Here is a 22,471-nt window from a genome sequence, read left to right as displayed (position 1 = left end):
TGATTCTATGTATATTAGATATTGATTGCTTTTCGTACACATTTTAACAGTCCAAAACCTATTTTTTTGTCTTTAATAACAAGTTATTCATTTAAATACAGATTTTCAACACTAATACAGGATTTGTTATAATCATGCAACATATAGTAGGTTCGAAGATTTTCGCGGCGTTGATCAGATTATCTCTGCATTCTCCTCGGGTTTCCACCGCGTCCGTTGGCTTTTGTCGATACTGTTCTCGCCAAAAGGCAACGGACGCGGTGGAAACCCGAAGAGAAGGCAGAGATTATGCAACATAAAGTTTTAAGTCCAAACTTCGAACTGCAACCGACCTGTTGACGAGCCTTTGCGGAGGTACTTCCTCTGAGTGGCTGAAATGTCATCTATCAATGATTTTCCCGAGGTGTAACCCTCATTTTCCTCCATTGTTGGGGACTTATGTCCCGACGAGTAAAAACTAGTGATGTGTTTATAGAAGGTTAAAAAACTTCCATCTGATGTAAAAACATTTCGACGGAGTCGACGTACAAGTAGCCCTCCGGCGCGAGAATGCAGGAAAATAAAATTGTGCAATATATATAATTGTATTACCTTTGCTAATCCAAGTACATCTCACCGTATGAAAGTTAATCACAACCAAGTTGATTTTGATCAATCAATTAGAAGGTAAACGAAGAAGATTTTATTATTTCCAAAGCAGAAAAAAGGAACAGTGTGCTAATCCGTAATAAGGTCTCATGCATCGCCAAATGTGATGATGTGTTGGAGGATACCTCATTCGTGATTCTCTCCCGTGATCCAACGGATAGATTCCAAAAAAGTGTTAAAAAAGCTATATCTTCCTGCTGTAATTTTTTAAATTAGCCCCTAAATTAAATATCATCTTTAGGCAATTGCCTGGTTTTTCACGAAAATATAATATTAATAGCCCCATCATTTTGCCACACAAACTTCAACACCTCATACGTCACCATCCAACTCCAAGCTAGTTTCATTTGACGTAAAAAATCTATTTACTTCTGTACCTGTACAAACAACTTTGTTACTTATTGAGAGACCACAGTATTAAAATCAGTGTGTCTTGTGAACTTCATTGTCTAATGGAACAGCTTGCCAGCCAAAATTATTTTTTGTACAATAAGAATATTTATCACCAAACAGACGGCCTTGCGATGTGGTATTCCCTTTCACCTGTAATAGCCGAAATATTTACGGACAATTCAAAACGCCAATTATTTGATTCGGGAATTCTATCTCATATAACATCTTCTGGTACCGCTATGTTGACTACATCATTTGCCGCTGGACCGGAATTGTCAGACAATTAGATAATTTCAGTTTCTCCTTTTCTGTCGATGTGAACGCATACCCATTACTAATTGAGAAGTCCTATTTTGGCCACAGTTTTTGTGTTTAACAGTGATCTCACAAAGAAGTTATAGTGATGTGATAATTAAAAAAATGTGATTCAGTAATTTATTAGTTCCTGACAACCACATAAATAAGGATTATTGAGCAGGTATACTATGTTTCATTTATTTCCGTTTCTAGTTTCCGTTTTTTTAAATTGGTCTGAGACGAGGCAAGCACTATTTTTCATATTTTCCCTTCTATTTTATATTTAAACTTTGTAGAAAGAGGACTGATGTGTAGCTTTTTACAAACCTGTGTAATTATTGTTGACTGTCAAAAATTTCATGGGCATTTACGCGGCGAGAACTGCACGGAAAAATGCTGGAGAAAAAAAAACTATAGTTGCTCGAAAAAGGAATTTGAATGCATATCTAGGGGGTTGTTTCAGATTACACGGAGATGAAAGGCAAAACTTGAGCTTATTAATTTTTTGAACATGAAATTTTTTTATTCCGACGAGAGAAGATGGCGAGCTAGTTCACGATCAATCTCTTTTTTTTAGAGGAATGGCAACTGGTTGAACAAAATTGTTGATTTCCCTTATGTACTTCGCAACCTTCCAAGCACCTCGGGTTCGTATTTTCCTAGTATTTTAATGGTGACATGGGGTCCCCTGGGATATTGTTCTAGTAGTCTCATTTTTTAACAGGTACATCCGATATACAAAGGGGTAGGCCAAGTAAACAATTCACTGACGTTACTACGCGCTCCAAAATTAGGAAAACGAAGCTGCTTGAAGTCAAGTAATTTGCAGGAGTAGAAGAAGAATTAATCTTTCAATTCTCAACAATTTTGAGATCTCTGTCTTGCGGATTATTGATTGATCCGGTAAAATTTAAGAAGTTCTGCTTAGATACAGCGTAAAATTTTTTGAGACATTATGGATGGTTTTACATGCCACCCACGGAGCACAAAGTGCATACATGGTGCAGATGTAATCGAGTCGGCTCTTCTTCCTATTGAAGAACTATCGGAGGAGGCCCAGGAACCTCGCAATAAAGATATTAGAAAATACCGCGAGCATTACGCGAGAAAAATATCTCGAATTCATACGAATGAGGATATTTTCCGGTGACTGATCCTGATATCGAACCCTTTTATTAGCACATTAGGAACTGACTGAACAAATGTCGGGGCCTTAAAGATCTTTCGCAGGAGGTTCGTGATCTCTTGGTCTTGCTAGAGTCTCAAAATTCTGCGAGCGAATGCGAAGAGAGGGATGGGTGGGATTGGGAAGAATCTGATGATGAATAATTATAATACATAATCCGTAAAGTTATAAATCATTAACCATGCTTATATGAGAATAAAAGAGTCACTTAAATACTATTTTGACATTTATTTAAAAATTACTTTAGTCCATACAGAAGAACCTCACGAAATCTGGAAATCGCACCTCTTTAACGTAAGTCAATGAACCCAACAACCCTCTTGTTAGCCTTTTTTGTTTATTGACTAATTTCAAAGATCATTAACTCATACTTCATAACTACTTATCATTTATTTTCATGTTTTATCATGATTTGCGTTCGTCTATGCAGTTAGCGTTACGATTTGCCATATAATAAGTTAAAGTTCCAGGTATCGCCTAAAATAATATTTTTTCGTGAAAATAAATGCAGAAATGAAAGTAGCATGCCAAAATACGTGTAGAGTGCAATTTTCAAAGACATCCAAAGAAAATCTGATTTTTGTCCAACTTTTTTCGCGATCCTGGCCACTGAGCGCCGCCTCTCCTTCTCCTCTGCTCTCTAAGGCCGATGTAAACATCATCTTCCTCGGGGACTGACAGAGTTGGAAGAGGGGGAGCGGGAAGGAAAGGGGATAGGCGAGGTGACCTTGAAGAAAAAGACCCTCTCGCCTCTGGCTAGCTACTATCGTGCCATCTTCCTGCTTTTTGAGAATTAAAACTGTCGATACGATTTCCTCCTATGCCGTGAGCCCTCTATAAATATACTTACTCTATGGTACTGGGAAAAGGGAATGCTGATAATGTAGAAGTAAGGAGGAAAGGGTAAGGGAGAGGAATATAACAGAATTCAAGAGTATAATTTAGAGTAACAAGCTCTATGGTTAACTGAGGTATGGAGAGCTAAAGGAGAGAGGGCACAGGTGAGGATGAAGAATGATATCGGAGTCTTCTTTTTTATTCAAATCCACCTTAACCGGAACACCAATGGTAAAATTTGCCAAGAAGAAATCATTTGGCGTAGCCAGATTGCGAACCCGGTTCTGCCGATTGCCGGTAAGGCATGTCACCATTTACACCACCAAGCCTGGACCGGGTTCCAATTCAAGGTAATCTAAATGATTGTTTGTACAGAAAATTTTACCCGTGGTGTAAACATCGATGTACCCGTGGGTGAGGTTGCGTACGGAGTGCATTTTATCATCAAAAGGCTTTGAATAACGCAACATTACTTGCAATAAATAACTCGAAAATTTAACTACGAATGACAACGGATAGGAGTTCCGTATGAACCCCTGCATTCACAACAATGACCACTGCTCCAAACTAGGAAATGATGAAGTCATCGACTCTCCATCACATATGCAGTAAAATCCGCCATTTTTTTTAGGCTTTTTGAGTTTTGAATTCTTTCGGAGTAAGGTCCGAGGTGGCGCGAGGGTCGATTGTCGGGAGAAACCCAAAGAATACGGAGGAGGGTGGAGGCAAATCGGGTTAGGAACGTACGTCAATCTCGACTGATGGAATACGCAACGATGATCGCACACACGGACACGAAAAACTTCCGACCCCTCTCGCCACAGCGCATAAAATCCGTATCGATGACGTGATTGGGGTTTGCAAGTCCGATCCAAGGGAGATGCAAGCGGAGACGGAGAAGAGGCGGGGGAAAATGTTCGCAAGGGTGGGGTGGACCGCGATTTGAGATTTGTTGGGGGTAAGAGGGTTCTTTTGGGGAGTCGCAAGGGGATGAAAGTGATGGGCGTGGAACATCTTTCCGTACCGTACGTGGGTGGATCCATGAAGGACGAAAAGTGGATGAAAGAAGCATGGTCAGATGTCCTCAAGAGGGAAATAAATATTTACAAATACCTGCACTGAAAATCTTATCTAATCCTTACTTACAGAGTGTTTCAAGAGGAATCTGCAATACTTTAGGAGGTGGTAAGGGAAACAATTTTAAGCATTTTTTGCCCAATAAACATGAGGTCGCAACTCCTGCATTACTGATATATGGCAACGCAATCAGTTCTTTGGATGCACTTTGCAGCTAACATGAAAACGATTTTTCTTATGTATCCAGCATATTCGATTTATTTAATACATTGGATTTTTAAGAGCATTAAATAATTTAGTTTGGACGAAAATAAGCTATTATAACTGTAGAAAAATATTGATTTCACAATGGGTGAGATTGCGCAGTCTTCGTGTTGATACTTTATCAAAGCTATCGTTTAATTAAGCTCCGATATTAATTATGCCCGACAATTATAATCGCTCATTTTTGTCCAACCTTAAATATTTAATGTCCTTAAAACTCCAGAGTATTAAATGAAATGTCGAGAGGGCTTGATTCCCATGAAAAACTGTTTTCGTGGTAATTGCCAAGTGAATCAAACAAAATGTTTGCGTTGCTATGCTCAGTAGTTAAGGATTTGAGACCCCACGTTAAAGTACATTAAATTCCTAAAATTTTCTCCCCTACTCCCTACTGAAATATTGCAGATTCCTCAAGAAACACCCTGTATATCGTGTGTTCTTTCACAAACAAATTGTCGTGTGTCCACGCAAGAAATTCAACACGTGAGAAGTCAGCAAAAACAATAAGATTGATACATAAAGTATCCTTATCGATAGTCTTAGCAGTCGATTCTCGTACCATGAGAATTCGGGAGCCTGAATAGCATAATGGCCCGCGTGGTGCCCGATACCCTTAAGGTCCATGGTTTGATTCTTGTTTGAGAGGAACCTTTCCAATGGCAATTAACTTGAACCGAAACAGGCCAAAATCTATTCAAAACATGGCCTGAAACAGACTGCATGCACTGCAAGGAGGCCACTGAAAGTCGCACCCATTCATGAAAATCTTCTGAGTGGGTTTCCAGGATATATGGAATGGAAGAACCTCAAACTTTCTTTAAAGCTATCGCGATCCATGATGATTGAAAAGCGACATATGGATCTATGCCGCGTGGTAAATCGGAATTTTTTGTCCCGACTATTCGTGATCGACTGCTGGTCACCTCTCCAAGGGAATAGCAGTCTTGTATACCATTCCCTTGAATTAGGGACCAGAAGTCGGTCACGGAAAGTTGAAGCAAACAATCCTATAACCACGCGGCCTACAACCGTGTGTTACTTAATAATCAACCTGAAACTTGTTGGAAAAGACGACTGGGCACATCCATTTAAATAGTCCGTTCTGATTGTGTTAACCGGAGTTAACCCGTGCAAAGGGTAAAATCGTCATGTGGAATAAAGAAGTAGAAAAAATCTCTGCTCGCCATATTGGTAATCACTCATCATCAAGAGTCATTATTCCTTAGATTGTTTTGATGCAGCTCTCCACTCAATTCTCCTTTCGGATAATCTTTCGACACCCCAATAATTCCTTTACTTCACGTACTTCACCTCCTGCATCATCCGTGGCATGAAGTATATTTCCATTATTAACGGAAGTTTTACTTTAACAACCTCATTCACCAAGGAGACCAATAACCCACCAATGCTTGAGTAGAGAGCCTTATACTTCATATATCTATGCTATTGAAAAAATTCACAAAATTTCTAGGATAATACTATATATTCTCAAGCGTTTATAAAAGGTATATTGCTATTTTTTTCACACCCCGATCATACCCATCTCATACAAAATTATTTCAGTTGAGCATCTCTGCTGTAGAGTGAAAAAATATGAACTGCTACATTTGAAGGTTATTGGCTAATATAAATAGTATTATAACGGCCAACAGAAGCCACACGAAGATTCCAGTGTGGGTATAACTAAGAATAAAACATGGTAGACTCCACAAGAAAACCAGCAGTCAAACACAGGGACCTGGAGAATCAGAGCATTATACAATATATGGATACATAAATATGAAGTCCTTTTGTTATTATTCCATAATTGGCCAGAATCAAGGCCAAAGACAACCAGTAATGATACTGAATAAGGCTAATACCGATTAAAAATCTAAAATAAATCAGTATTTTTAAGCTTGTACTTGGTAAGCAGTCAACTGTAAGAAGAAGTAATGTGTCGATAACGATAAACAAATATTTCCATTTGCAATAGGGTAGTTTCCTTCATCAAAGAAAGCGAAAGGCATTGATTGCGATTCAATACCAACCATTAGTATATTCATAATATACAAATCATTTGGTTTTAGAAATCCCGGTTTAGACGAATGGCAAGGGTCAATTTTATCCTCATTTGAAAAAGGCCAGATTGGCGCCCATGCGATGCCACTCCACGTAACGTCACAGGGACCTAGTTTCTACACGTGAGGATAGGAGTTTTACATCATCTGAGATTACCAATGCATGCATGAGGCTCAGAATTCAGGAAAACATGTCTTAATAATCACGTATTAAAACTGCCTAAGGTCGGAAAGTTTCCTTCGTTTGATAAGGTAATAATAATCCTTACTTAAGCCAAGCGCTACCTTCTAGCAGGGTACTCTGCTACCTGCTAGCAGCCTGCATCGTATCAGCGCTCAAAGCCTCGCCCCAAGGTCACCTCACTTTGCGGCAGCGGGAAGCAGAACGACGTCACACGGCGTTTTCCCAACATTCCTACTTAGCCGTCGCGTTTTCGCGCGCTTGAAAATTTTAACTTTTCATTTAATCGCTAAAAATATATATCGTCATTTAAAAATCTAAAAGCGTGAAATACGTACTCCAGGAGTAATAATCCTTCGATTCAGGCAATAAAAAAATAATAGTTAATCACCCTATTCTCAAATTGTTAAGACTAAATATTTTCCGAGGCATTTATCATCTCCAGAGGGTGACTCGTAAAGAATAAGCATCTGATAATATACTTAGATTCACAATAATTATAATTTTCAAAAATAGACGACGCAGAGCGAGCGGGTGGGGGGGGGGGAATAACGGCCTAAGGCCAGAATTCAAAGGAAAGATCATTGCATGCTAGTTAATGGTGTAAAATAAGCATGAAAAAAAAACTATCCCAGCTTGCGATAACACGCAAAGGCCTCGCCTAGAGATAAATCACGTTCTTTGAGAACGGGTTCTCCCTGAGCTCCTAACTTAGAAGTTGTAAAAAGGGCTGAATAGACAGACCGCGAGAATAAAAATCCTCAGTCACGTAGCGGCATGATCTCATTGAATAGGTAAGCGAAAAAATTCACTCGAAAAATACGACCGACAGAAATGCACTTCCGTGGAGTATAATATGCGTGGTGAATAAAATAAAAAAATTATCCGTGGACGTTATTTTTTTCCTTCCTTTTTTCCCGGATGAAAAAAAGAGCGACTGGAAACAAATAAAAATTTCATTTTTCGGCGGATCCGCAATGCCTGTTGTTAGTGGGATAACGCAATAAAAGTGGTGCGGAAAGAGAGATTCGTCTCCGGGACAAAGGGCTGTATGGATAGTCCACAATAGGACGAAAGGGAGAGAGGGGGGGAGGGGATAAACAACAGAAGATCGTATTTCGTTGGCGGTCCTGGGAAAGTCAGTGAGCTGAGAACTCGGGTCCAGTTTATTGAATCGTCTTCGGAGCGGCCATCCCCTCATAGCCCACCCCATAAAAGGCTACCCGAGGAGAATTTTATATTTCTCTCCCCGCCAAACTTCCGACCCACTGGACTGATCTCCCCTGCTGCCATCTAGCGCCCGCGGCCCATCAACACGTCACGTGGTCTCAAGCCCCTTACATCCTCCTCCTTCCGCGAATTTGATAAATCAAATTTATAGTTTTTCCTACAAAATCTTCGGGTGTCTCCAGATTTCCCGTGAACTGCCAAGTGGGAGGGAGGGCGGCACGAACGGACATCTGAGCTCCTTCGGAAAGATAACGGACATGCTACGAAACCAGAGGGAAGGAAACCGAATTCTGTGGACCGTGTTGGTACGGAAGATCAGAGAAATAGCATCCAGTTCCCATGAATGAGATCATGGGGTCAGAAGCGGCAGCGGATTTTCAAAAAGGTGTAACCACTGAATCAAAGTTATCTATGAATCACATTCAGGGGACGCAATAAGCACTACTTTGACTACGTCACTACAACTCAATTGATCTTTTTTCGCAATTATTATCTTCTCGCTTACAACTTATGATATCACCCTAAAATTTTCTGGTGAGATAAACCAGAACCTTACAAATATTTGCCTGTGTATTAAAATTAGAAATTTCAATCATGTTATAAGTGATTGAACGATCTACGGCCGTTGAAAATTTGAAAGAGAACAAATTCCCCAAGGCCATACTCTTTGGTGGGCAAAGTGGGGGGTGGGAAGTTAAAACGCTGACAGGGGGGGTAATACACGGAAATCAAGCTAAAACAGTCTCAGTCATGTCATTTTCTCAGGTGTTATAGAAACCAGTTTCGTCGCCCTGAAAAAAAACCGTGAGATTCGGACTTCAGCCCCGAACACAGAAGACGAAACTTCCTGCGCCGAAGCTCATCCTCTTATCTATGCGTGCTAGCGGGTATTTATATAAAATGGACTCACCAATGCGCGAATGTGAAGAGTGCCTTGGCGAGGCAGTCCGATCCGATGCCGCCGTCGCGTTCCTCCGCGCCCGGCGACAACTCCTGCACGTGTAGAAGAAGTTGGAGGATGGCGTCTGCGTGGCCACGGACCGCCTGTACTGCAGGCACTGCTTCGAAGGGTGGCTGCCCCCATCCGGGTGACTGGACCTAAGAACGCATTTGGACGAAGGGACTTTTGTCAGCTGGAGATATGAAATTATTAGCCAAATTTTGTGGAGCTTCTTATCGGCGGAAATGTAATTAAGTGCGTATCTCCTAAAGCCCATTAAAATAGGAAACACTATCTCCGAAAGCAGGGGCTAGGGTAGCTAGGAATTAAGACTAGTGGGGGTTATAGGGTAACCAATACTTACGGGTGTGGGGTTTTTTGCGTACCCATCAGGAAGATAAACATGTGCTGATTTTAGCTCTTAAACTTTAAATTCAATGTTAATGCATCGATACTCAACGTCGGTTCAAGGGAATAGCCAAGTAATGTGCAATGGCGCTCCAGGGGTGAGCTATTAGAGGAAAAGGTGGGGATAGAGAGAATTGAAGGGATTTCAAATTATTTTAGGAAATGCTTGAGCCATCAATCAGAGGACAGTCAACGCTACAATGGCTTAAAATGTATGCCAACCACCCTTATTTGCCGCAAATTGTGAAATTATTTATCGAAAATCATTTCATTTTCTATTAAAGTGGACCTTACGGTGGTTTACAAAGTCATATTAAAATAAACGTTAATTACTCTATTCCGCAATTATTTTAAAGCGTACGACGCGTTTCGGTTCATAGAGTCCTCATCTGGCACAAGACATCACATTAATTACTTCGAGGAAAAGGTGAGGGATGATTTGAATGGAGTGAGGAAAGGATGGGAAAAAAAGATAGTGGGGATACAATGAGCAAATAGGCAACCTATAAGGTACGGAAGAGCCTGTGGTAAAAGGAATAATAATGGATGACTCCAGCAATAGCTTTAGAAGAACGACTCCGGAAAAAAATACCAAGAAAAGGGAATCCTTTCAAAATCATCCTTGTCAAACAGAAATTCCACTAAGACAAGCCTGAATCGGTTTATAAAATCGTTTCAGGTTTAATCCAATTAAATAATTTTGTGGAATAATGCTATATCCATGATTAAAACACAAATGGTAATATCCACACTATTTTAATTAACACTTAACCGACCATGGTTTCGACACTTTGTGTCATTATCAAGGTTCTTTCGAAATCATGGTCGGTTAAGTGTTAAATAAAATGGAGTGGATATTACCATTTGTGTTTTAATCGGGGATGCTAAATCGGTTTAATTTATACAAATTCATGTAACTCAATTGCTGGAAATGAATTCAACAAATACCACTAAATTATAATCCTTGCAATCCAGGTTTTAACATCAACATCGAGTCAGACAAAAAATGCTGTATGTGTACCTTATATAGAGGAAACTCGCTTCCGCCCGATGGAAGGGAGACCCCCCGGACCCTTCGCAAAAGGCTTGCGGCCCCTTATAGTTACTTTGCTAGGTTTTGCTATTTTTGTCCACCGTTTGTAACTAAAGATTCGTTTTTTTTTGGCGCGACCGTAGTTGAACTGGTCGGCGCGCGATAAACGTTTTCAAAAATATGTAAAATTACTGCAAAAATACCATTTAAATACATAATTTTATTTGTACTTACACCAAAAAGAAATAATTAATAAGAAATTTATAATTTTACAGAAGAAAAAACAATTAATTTTACTTCGATTTTGGACGATGAAACCTTCTTTCATAACCAATCTAACATACTTCTGACCGTATAAGGCAACAACGCGAAATAACCGCTAGAATATTTCACCTCTTTCAAAAAACATTCATTCAAATTCTTCTTATAATCCACAGATTCCATCGAAATCATGCTCGAACGTTTTATAAATGGGTCACTTTGATAATAAATCCGTGATTTATTGAAAAAAAAAGAAGTAACCATAACGCGCGGGATATAAAGTTTTAAAATTACCCAATCACGAAGAAGAAACCTGTCCAGAAAATAGTTCTAGAAACCGCCGCCAATCCGTCAATTGGCGAATAAGGGGTTCCAAATACGGTTCACCCGTTTTTTTAATTAGCTAGATTAGATATAAGAAATATTTTCAATTTCACAAGTAAAACGTTCGCGTAGTATACAGGTTACAATCTAAGAACAATTTCTATAAAATAGCAGTTTTTTCTATGGGAATAAAAAAATATAACAAATTTTCTATGAGGATGAGTCTCTTTAAATTATTTGCTTCGTGTACAAAGAAAAAAACTTGAGCACTTATCCTCCGTATTCCAGTATTTAATGTCTATGATGCACCAGGTCACGGATAACATTGCACATTAAAACGGACATTTGCAGAGAAGAAAGTAAAAAAATTAAAGCGTTCCCGCCATCACGAACAATAAACATAAAATCATATTTATCTTACTTAAGTAACTTTTAAAAACGGTTTGTTTAGGAATCATTCCGCTACAATCGTGTATCGGCAAGAAGACAGGAACTACTGTCCACAACACAAATCATCTTTTAAAAATGACATTGAGTTATGTGCAGTTGTTTACTATCCATTTAATAACAACCACACTTTTGATTTTGATAGCACCGAAATTTTATACTTTTACATAACACAATTTACCACAAATAATATGTAATTTCCTACCCTCTATTTCTCTTCTTTTCGTTTGAATGCGCTTTGATGTAAACAAAGTTTTGTGCATATGGAAACAAGCCATGAAGAATATTACTTTTCAAAAATTACATAGTAAATTTCCTGCCATATATTTATCATCTTTTCGTTTCAGCTCCTTTCTCTTCTTTTCCACTTTCCACTTCTGCTTTTTTACATAAACATACGTGTCGTTGTAATAATTTGTTTGTATCTTCCTTCAAATGATCGCCGAGCCGCCATCGGATTTTGGTTGCCATTTTTTTAACTAATCCCCATGCTTAATTTCAAATGAGTATACAGATAAATACTACGAAATTTAGTGTTTTAACCTTTTTTTCCTAGGGTTTCAGACAATTGTAGAGGGGGTCGTCATAATAATTTTGTCGTATCTCGTCTCGTTCACCCCAAACATTTGTATGAGTGAGTTAGTGGTCGAAAGTGGGATTTATAGTGTATGGAAGAAGATTACTTATAAGGCGTGTTGAATTCATTCCAAGAAGTGAGACCCATCCATAGATATCACAGCCTTATAAAGGCCTTACCGCGTAGTTCAGATTAAATCCCGATGCCATCACCTCTGAAGAAGCGACCAGCAGGGGTCGCGAAACGTCGAGATATAAGACAGATTTCGTGCTTTCCCGGCGAATGGACTTAGTGAAGAGTTCTCGGGATCGCCACCGGGTCAGGAACTCCACAGCTGCCGACGTTTCGATGTCCGACTCGGTCATGAGGACGATGGCCGAGTCGGACATCGAAACGTCGGCAGCTGTGGAGTTCCTGACCCGGTGGCGATCCCGAGAACTCTTCGCTACGTCGAGTTATAACTTGAATTTCGCGATAAGACCCGAAAAGTTGATTTTTATTGTTGCTACATGGTTCCATAGCTCCCGTGTGCCACCCACTTGACTTTTTTTCCATTCAGGTAGGCTGAGAATTTGCTATATGTTACCGTGTCGAGTGAGAGCCCCCTCAATGAGCCCTATGATTCAGTGGTGATGCCACAACTATTACAATAGAGAATTCTCCAGCAGGTGTCTATGTGTTGCCACCCAACGCGCATTCAAATAGGTTTACAAGTCGCCACTTGCTTCGCTGATGGGCATTGCGATACGAATTTCATCGAGAAATAATAAAAAATTACGTCCGATAAATTTATATTGGTGACGATTTGATCTTTATTCCTCTACCGCCGAAAACAGCACATTTGGCCCTTTATTTGGGGTTTTAACTTAGCAAGTAAACACACAAACGTCCATAACCTGGATTGGAGCTACCTACCTAGGCGGGAATCGAATCTGCGACCTCTTATGTGGCAGGCAAGAACTTTACCTCGCCGCTACAGAGACCGGCAATTCTCCATCAAATCCATAGCTCTTCAGTGCTAATCATAACGATTGCAAATATTATGTAGAATATATTTTCAGATGGCTGGGTCACATATTGAGGAGGGAAAACGCCAGCACGATAAAAAAAAAGGCCTCAAATGGTAGACCCAATGATATAAGACGTCTAGGAAGACCAAGACTACGTATGAGAGACCAAGTACTCAAGGACGTAAGAAGACTTGAGCAGAAATGACGGAAGACAAGAACGGGTGGAGGGAGGTCGTTGACAAGGTCAAAAACCATCTTGAGTTCACGCGACCACTTGAGTGAAGAGAAAGTGATTGAGTATATATAGGGTGGAGAAAAATTTTGTCACGGATTTTAACCCCGGGTAGCCGATGCCAGCAGGAACTGAAATTACCAATGATCTATAAGTCGAAAACGCACCATTTTTAAGCAGTGTTTTTGGGTTCTATATAGTTGTGCGAAAATATCAGAACTAAGCCTAAGTCACACAATCATTCTTTTCAGGCGATAGTCAAATTATCGCTCCAATGGTGGTGGAAACATAACCGTTTCACGCAAATCCCTTCCCTTTTCCCATCACTCGGCATGTGCCTTTTTTCCAACGATTGAAACCGTCGCTCGTACCGTATTACACCCAATTAGAACGTACAGCCTCTGACTGCGATTGTAATGCCACGTTTGGCTTATTTTTTTAATTTGAGTGCTCCAGCACATATCGAGTAGTTTTAAATAATGAAAACGCCGCGGCGCGCCGCTTTTTAAAATGTATCGCGTTATATCGGAACCGTGGAATCAAATCGAAGGAGTGCATGGATTTTTCGTGATGTAGGAATTGCAACAACGAGTAAAAGAAATCGGAAACGGTGCGAATATAGTCGGAAAAAATGATGGAAAAAGAGACGGCGAAAAATAAACTTCATGGTATAATTTTTGTTTTTTTTCCCGGCGAACAATTGCAGTTAAGTTTTCTCGGGTTTCACACCGGGTCAGGTCCTCCATTTCTCCTTCCAACGTTTCGATGGGCGAGTTGTCCATCGAAACGTTTGAAGGAGAAATGGAGGACCTGACCCGGTGTGAAACCCGAGAAAACTTCACTGTAAACTCCATGGTGATTTCAATTTCGTTCGGGAACGAAAATAAACCTCGGCCTCGTATTTTCGTTTCCCTCCGGGTCGAAACGAAACATTTTCGTTTCGTTTCACTCGCCATCCCAGCTTTGAACAAATCAATCGCGAATGACCAATCGCTGCCACGTAGAAGTATGTACCCACGCACCTGGACAACCTCCGACGCCCCTCCTTGCGTCTCTGCACCCTGGCGCAGGAGGAGGAGGCGTCGGAGCTGGCGTCCCCCTCGTCGTCCGCCTCCTCCCGACTCACTTCGTCCTCCCACGCCTCGCGCGCGGGAGGCGCCGCAGCCGCCGCCGTGCGATGGCGCCTGGAGCGGCTCTTGCTGCCGGACTGCGGGGGCGTAGGCAGGCCCCCGCTCTCCTCGTAGTGGGCGACCCTACGCCGCCTCCTCGCCTCCGGGGTGGACGGGGCGGACGAGGACTGCCGTCGGGAGTCGAAGAAGGGCCATCCGGAAGAGGGGATCGCGGTGGGAGTGGAGGAGGAAGAATTTGAGGGGGGCAGAGGGGACAGCGGTTCGGGCAGCAGCTCTTCCCTGTCCATCTTATCCTAGCAAAAAGAAAAAATGCAATATTTGTTGTAACAGTAGATAACTTTTACAATCCACTATGGTCAAAGAAAAAAACACCATTTCATTAGTGCAAGTGTTTCCTTTGACCGAATTGGATTGTTAAAGTTACTTTAATAATAAACGGAATTCCAGAAAGTGAGCATTATTACCTTTTCATTCGATAAAAATGCAATTTTCGTTTAATTCAACGGGCACTCGATTCGCGAGATATTTATGTCGCTTCCCAAAGGTCTGTTTACACGATGCATTAACCCGCACGAGTAAACGAGTTGATGTATAAATGTATCTACATCTACATAATACCATACGAGCTATGTCTAGGGTGTTTGGTAGGGGATGACCCATCACCAACATGCAGCATGCGAGAGGACCGCCCATGAATGCGTATGAACGCGTGAATAACAGGAAAAGTCACCATTTAACCACCCAACTTGTACGAATGCATGAACAGAAAATAGAGCCTGTTCCAATTGGGTTCATGTATTCGTACTTGTTCCATAACGTCCACAAAAATCATTCACGCAAACGGACATTAATTCGCACATGTCAATGTATCGTGCTACCCGGCATTTAACGGCGTTAGGTACCTTAACGAAGTACAAGATAGTCCGTTAAGTCAAAATCAAGGCATCAATAGCAACTTAAGTATTGTAGTTGCTGTTGACGATGGGATTCCGACGTATTACACAGTCTGTGTTCTTGATGAAGACTATACCCATGATGCTTTGGGAGAGAGCTAGAGAGTAATTTTTCATGCGATTTTAATGTAGACCGACCCGGTTTCGAAACCTTGATAAAGACACATACTCTTGAAACAGAGTCGGTTTACATTAAAATTGTGTGGAAATTTACTACTGTCGTTCATTCTCATCCCATGGAGTTAACGCATTCCCACAAAGTTTCGCCGGATAATTTTTCATACAAATAAAAACAATGATACAAGTGCAGAAAAAGACAGGTATCTTTAGGTTTGATTCGATCGTCGGCGAATCAATTTAGTGGAATTTGGACAACGTATAAGAGAAATGCATGCCTAACTCCGCAACCATTTACCATGACTCACCCTCTTACGAGTCATATGGGTCATCATCAGGGACTCGTGATGATTTGCATAAGTCGAAATCGATATGTAGCCCCGTAAAATGATTCTTGACTAAAATTATAATTTGCTAAATTACGACCTTTCCATAGGCTGTCATCGCTAGAGACGACTTAGCTACCTAGAGCAGCATGGACAAATGGTAACATTTTCATTCTTATCCCACTCTCTCCAAGTAAAGTGAGGGAATTTACCGCTATCTTATTCTATTGCTAAACTATCTAAACTAGATACTATCAAGCCATCACCATTTACCACGAACCTTGCCAACTTCACCTCGTTCCTCCAAGTCCAGATCTGGATGTATCAAAGCCTGCGGTTGGCAACAGTGCCCGATTCCCCGATTCGCGTCTTATCCTACGGACTGGAGAGCCTGAACTGGGAGCTATGCGAGGAAGGCGGTGTGTGTCGCCACTGATGGCATGACTAGTATAACCGAAGTAGTCGTCAAATATGCTCCAAAACTACAATTGCGCTCGAGAAAGCATTGAAGGTATCCGGGCGAGGGGGCTCGCGAGTAAGGCCTGTTCGCGATATGACTGAAGGTATTGTCAAATACGCACGATCGCAGCAATTGAGAACTCGAGAAAGCACAAATTCGCAATGAGACATCAACATTCGCATCGCGGCTCACCGCTGGTCTCGTGGCCCCAGACTTGGTAAGAATACCTTCGGTGAAACAGCTAGAAGAATGACGCTCCGACTTCGGCCAAAACATTGAAATCCCCTAAGGTTTAAAGATGCCAAAGGGAATGCATAGACGAGCCACCACTCCGTTCCGTGGAGACTTCATTTTTGCTTACACTTCAAGCGAATCTTTATCGGTTTTCAAAAATGTTCGCATCGCGGCGATGAGATGGGAGTGATTGGTTTATTCTCAATATTTATAGCTATTAAAGTATTCTACCAACTAAGGTAGGGTTCCATGGAGACTTTACTGAGCATTCTGTTACTCCCCCCTCACGTCATGGATTTTCCTCTTAATTTCACAGTAAGACCTACTTACTCCCTTTGATTGTATCTAAAAATCCTACTCTCTTCCTTCCTCTCCCTTGTTTACCAAACATTCTACCTTCCACCTCCATTTTCAAAATCCCTTTCCTGCTCAGTTATCGCTCCGTTCCTACCTCCTGTCTCCTCCGTATCTCATCTAGAAGCTCTCTCCCCTCGCCACCATGCCCAGCACTTCCCCGTTCCTCATCCTCTCCGTCCACTTTACCTTCTCCATTCATCTCCGGGCCCACATCTCGAATGCCTCGAGTGTTCTCTCGTCCTCCTTCCTCGTCGTGTCCATGTTTCCGCTCCGTAAAGCGTAACACTCCAGGGGCCGTATTCTGTAACTCCAAACCGATCGGTGCGGCACCGATTCGTCGGGTGCGACGTCACACCGACTCCCGGTAAGAAGTCGTGCGATTCTGTACGAACCCGATCGGTGCGGCACCGACGTGAGGGCGAGAGATCGTCGGTAGCCTTGCCGACAGCAAAAAGGTGTCGGTACGGCCACCGACAAGTGGGTTTCATCAACTCCCCGGTGCGCATTGTACGTTTTATTTTGTTTTTATCTCATCACCGAGTAAATAATGAGGTTTGCTGCAATGTTATCTTTTTCTGCCCCTTCGAATAGGCCACTATAATTCACTGTGTCACCATCTATATTGATTACCTTGACATAAATATAAGATATTGGTTAATAAACATGAGGTTTGCCACAATATAATGACTTTCTCTCATTTATGTTCCCACTTTCACTCGCTTGTAATAGGATTTCTTTCACTCTATCATCATTTATTTGCTCCTTTGACATAAAAAAAGATATTTTTGATTAAATATGAGTTTTGCCGCAAGGTTATCACTTTATCTCACTTTGAATAGGCAACTATTATTTCACCCGATCATCATTTGGCGTTTCTCTAGACATAGAAATAAGATCTTTTTATTTAAATGTGAAGTTTGCCGTAACGGTATTAGTTTCTTTCATTTGTAATAGGCAACTATATTTCATTTTATCGTCAGCCATTGATTCCCTGGACGATAAAAGAAGATATTTGTTAATAAGTATGAGGTTTGCCGCTATATTATCATTTTCTCTCACTTGGAATGCGCTCTACTTATACATATGTATTTCACCCAAACACAATTTCTTTACTTCCTCGTGATTACACTTCTTTTAATTACACCCAGCTCCATATTTTTATAACAATTTCCTAACTTGTTCCTCTAATATAATATTTATATTTGCTTTTGAATCCTACGTTCACGTTCCATGGTATGTGATTTTCGTCTGCTACGGTGCCAATGGCATAACCTTCCGTTGATAACATTTAGACGGAACTTACTTAATGACTACTATATTACCAAATCATGAATAAATAGCAATATACGGAACCAATATTTAAAATAAACTACGATCTCAAGGATAGTTTCAATAATTCATTCCAGCAACAACAATCTCCATCACATTCAAACTTTATTGTGATGTTGTAATATTTTTTCCTTCGATTCTGTAGGTACAGCATTACTACCACACATTATATAAGCATTGTTAACAACTTATCCAATATCGTTTATCTTAATCTAGCAATAAGTCGTAATTTCCGCAAATAAAAAGATTGAGAATGACGACAAAAAACTGTGCCAATGAGTCTTCACTTGTTATTACCCTTCTTTCATTGGCGGAGACACGTTAGATGACTTCTAACTTCGGATATATTCGGATTTTCCCTGTTTGGGAAGGAGGGGGATCCGTACCGACTGGTTTGATACCGACGACCATACTGAATCGCTGAATTTGTCGTCGTCGGTATGGAAACCGTCGTCGGTACGGAATGATGTGCTGTCGGTGGGCTGGGAAGGGAAACCGACCGGTGCGGTACCGACGAAATACAGAATACGGCCCCAGATCAGAGTTCTCAGTAACATTTTCCTGCTTTTTCCTGCTCATGAACTCCACCTTTGCTGACATAATAGAGTAGTTCCCTTCATCAAAGAAAACGAAAGGCATTGATTGTGAATCGTTACCCACCATTAGTGTATTCATAATATACAAATTTTTTGGGTTTAGAAATACCGGTTCAGACTAATGGCAATGGTCAATTTTATCCTCATTTGAAAAAGACCAGATTGGCGCCCATTCGATGCCACTCCACGTGACGTCATAGGGACCTAGTTTCTATACGAGTAGATAGGAGTTTTACATCGTCTGAGATTACCAATGCATGCATGAGGCACAGAGCTCAGGGAAACATCTCTTAATAATCACACATTAAAAATACCTAAGTTCGGAAAGTTTCCTTCGTTTGATAAGATATAAATAATCCTTATTTAAGCCAAGCGCTTCCAGCTAGCAGGGTACTCAGCTACCTTTCTAGCATCCTGCGTCGTATCAGCGTTCAAAGCCTCGCCCCAAGGTCACCTAACTTGCGGCAGCGGGAACCAGAACGACGTCACACGGGGTTTTCCTAGCATTTATACTTAGCCGTCGCGTTTTCGCTCGCTTGAAAATTTTCACTTTTCATTTAATCGCGAAAGATAGATATCGTCATTTAAACATCTAAAAACGTGAAATACGTACTCCAGGAGTAATAATCTTTCAATTTAGGCATTTGCGATTAATTGCATTGATGGCACTTCTGTTACTATCCCTGATATTCCTAGGATAGCGACAGCGAAGATAACGACATCTTGAATCGTTTCAATCGTGTACAAGGTAGGACGGCCAGATTTGTGATAAGTTGTTACGACAAAAAATGCAGCGTTTCAAGTACGTGACACGATTTAGGATGGGAATCTTTACAGGAGCGTATGTACATCGAAGTATGGGCAAAATTTGCTCAATAAATTTGAAGAAGATATTTTCTCAGACGACGTGGATGATATCCTTTGTTTACCGTCGCACTATGGTAGAGTAATCATGAGAAGAAAATTAAAGAAATATACTGCAAAACAGAGAGATTTAAAATATCATTCTTTTCTAGTATTGTTAAGGATAGCAACGTTGTCTCAATTAATAGGATTTATCGCGTCACTCGCTTGGATGACTCATTGCATGTTTTTTTCCAAATTTCTAACCTTGCATGTATTGGCTATAAGAAATTACTAACCATTGGCTAGTTTTGTCTTAAGAATATGCATGTATATTTTGCTAGTATGCGTAATATTTCTATGACCGTGCGGTGTGCATGCGGCGGACCTCTTGCATGCTGCATGTTGGTGATTGGTCACCCCCTGCCAAACACTCTATAGGTGGCTCGCTTGGTATTATGTAGATGTTAAATCTTTCTGTTCTGTAGTCTGTATAAAGTCGACCCTGGTCAACAATAGGGTAGTTTCCTTCATCAAAGAAAGGCATTGATTGCGACTCGTTACCCACCATAAGTGTATTCATAATATACAAATTATTTGGTTTTAGAAATACCGGTTTAGACGAATGGCAATGGTCAATTTTATCATCATTTGAAAAAGACCAGATTGGCGCCCATTCGATGCCACTCCACGTGACGTCATAGGAACCTAGTTTCTATACGAGTAGATAGTAGTTTTACATCGTCTGAGATTACCAATGCATGCATGAGGCACAAGCTCAGGGAAACATCTCTTAATAATCACACATTAAAAATACCTAAGTTCGGAAAGTTTCCTTCGTTTGATAAGATATAAATAATCTTATTTAAGCCAAGCGCTACCAGCTAGCAGGGTACTCAGCTACCTTCTAGCATCCTGCGTCGTATCAGCGTTCAAAGCCTCGCCCCAAGGTCACCTAACTTGCGGCAGCGGGAACCAGAACGACGTCACACGGGGTTTTCCTAGCATTTATACTTAGCCGTCGCGTTTTCGCTCGCTTGAAAATTTTCACTTTTCATTTAATCGCGAAAGATAGATATCGTCATTTAAACATCTAAAAACGTGAAATACGTACACCAGGAGTAATAATCTTTCGATTTAGGCAATAAAAAAATAATAGGAAACCGCCCTATTGCCAACCCTCTTGCATCTTCCTCTCTTGATCCCTTCTACAATAATATGACGGTAAGCGAGGAATAACTTTCATGTCATCTGCTAACACGTCCTCTCTAAATCCGTTAAGTAGGTTCATTCTAAATTTCGTTTTTCGCTGAGGTTACGACTTTCAGCCTAACTAATCTAGCAATGCGCTCACGCTGCTCTTTTTACCTTAGCAACCCATTACAAATCAAGTTGCTCTGCACTGTACCCTATTGATTTCCGCAATCACTCCGCAATCCGTGTTATATGGGTTCCACAGGCTATTTGCATATTCCTGATGAGGCCTAACTAAAGACATATAACTTCTTTCTTTTACCTTTTTATCGCATTTCCCGAGAAGCCTCTTTACAAATCTCACTTTACGATTAAAATTTCCACAGATTTCGCGAATATACACGAAGAACGGAGAAGGTGAAGTGAATGGATAGGAGGATATTAACTTTTATTTGGGTTAAATTTTATTTTCAAAATTTTGCTCGAAAAGGCAAACAAGGATACAAGAAAGTACTTCATAAAAATGTGGCAATATAGTCAACAACTACAGAATTCTAATTATTTTTCATAATGGGTACTATATTCATTTCTAAATAAGTTTTCACCGTTTTTTCCTTCACCTAGTCAATAACTGAACTTTCGATACCTAGATATTTTAATTGACACCGTTTTATTACGTATAATTAGTCGGATGCTATGATTCCATGTATTATCACTGTCAAAATGTTTTAAGTTAAAATGAGTTTAAAACACGCTTACCTACTCATCGACGTAATTATGTACAACGATTCATTTACACATATCGTTTCGATTCAAAGTGATCAAAAAAGCAATTTATCATGGGTGGCGTGCGCACGTGCGTATAATTTGGAGAATGAAGCTCCAGTCCACGTTCGAGGGGCTTTTTCTCAAAAATGGTAAATCTTAGAGAAAAAGAATAAGGACAATTTTTTAGATAATTACCCGATCTGCAATTTTGGTCTGAGCAATTTTTGCCGTAAAACTAATCGTTTGGCCGAAAAATAAACATTTTATGACATTTGACATTGAATAAAAATTTTTGCAAACGCGGGATCGATGGGGACTTTTCAGGATTTCATTAGAGTGGTATCCTTAACGTAAATGTTTAGCTTGTGGGGAACTTATGCAAGGGTAGTCATACTAAGTAGTATGACCTGTAAGGGCTGTAGTATTTTGACCGGACTAATAGTTAATACGGAATCATAAAATGCGTCAGGAATGGGAAAGTTTCGCGAATACCCATAAGGGTCATTCATTCACATATAACAAATGGGAGAGACGCAAGACACTACAGCGTCTTGAGATAAAGAGTGAGGGAGAGTGAGGCTGTTCGGGTAGCACTGGGATAACGTTTCACAGCCAAGACCTTCGCATTCCTACCTGGGTACACATATCATCTTTTGAAGAGTGACCATCCCCTCCCCGTAACTCATCTTCCGAAAAAAAATTGACGTCAGGCAATCATGTGCAATATCTTTCGATGCATCTGCAAATACGGATAGCTAT

At 40.6% G+C, this 22,471-nt stretch overlaps 1 protein-coding gene across 1 annotated transcript in view; it reads right to left on the bottom strand.

Annotated features, from left to right (window-relative positions):
• Window positions 1-16,427, bottom strand: part of LOC124157137 — a 330,898-nt gene extending 314,471 nt beyond the window's left edge. The window contains exons 1-3 of the mRNA XM_046531637.1: window positions 16,212-16,427; window positions 14,428-14,828; window positions 9,084-9,271 (exon numbers count right to left, since the gene is read on the bottom strand). Coding sequence (XP_046387593.1) covers window positions 9,084-9,271; window positions 14,428-14,822 — 583 coding nt within the window. The 5' untranslated portion in view covers window positions 14,823-14,828; window positions 16,212-16,427. The remainder of the gene's footprint in view (window positions 1-9,083; window positions 9,272-14,427; window positions 14,829-16,211) is intronic.
• Window positions 16,428-22,471: the final 6,044 nt, after the last annotated feature.

The sequence above is a fragment of the Ischnura elegans genome, chromosome 4, assembly GCF_921293095.1.
Source record: "Ischnura elegans chromosome 4, ioIscEleg1.1, whole genome shotgun sequence".
Taxonomy (NCBI): domain Eukaryota; kingdom Metazoa; phylum Arthropoda; class Insecta; order Odonata; family Coenagrionidae; genus Ischnura; species Ischnura elegans.
The sequence above is the reverse complement of the archived record's forward strand: the minus strand, read 5'-3'. Positions and strand labels throughout refer to the sequence as shown.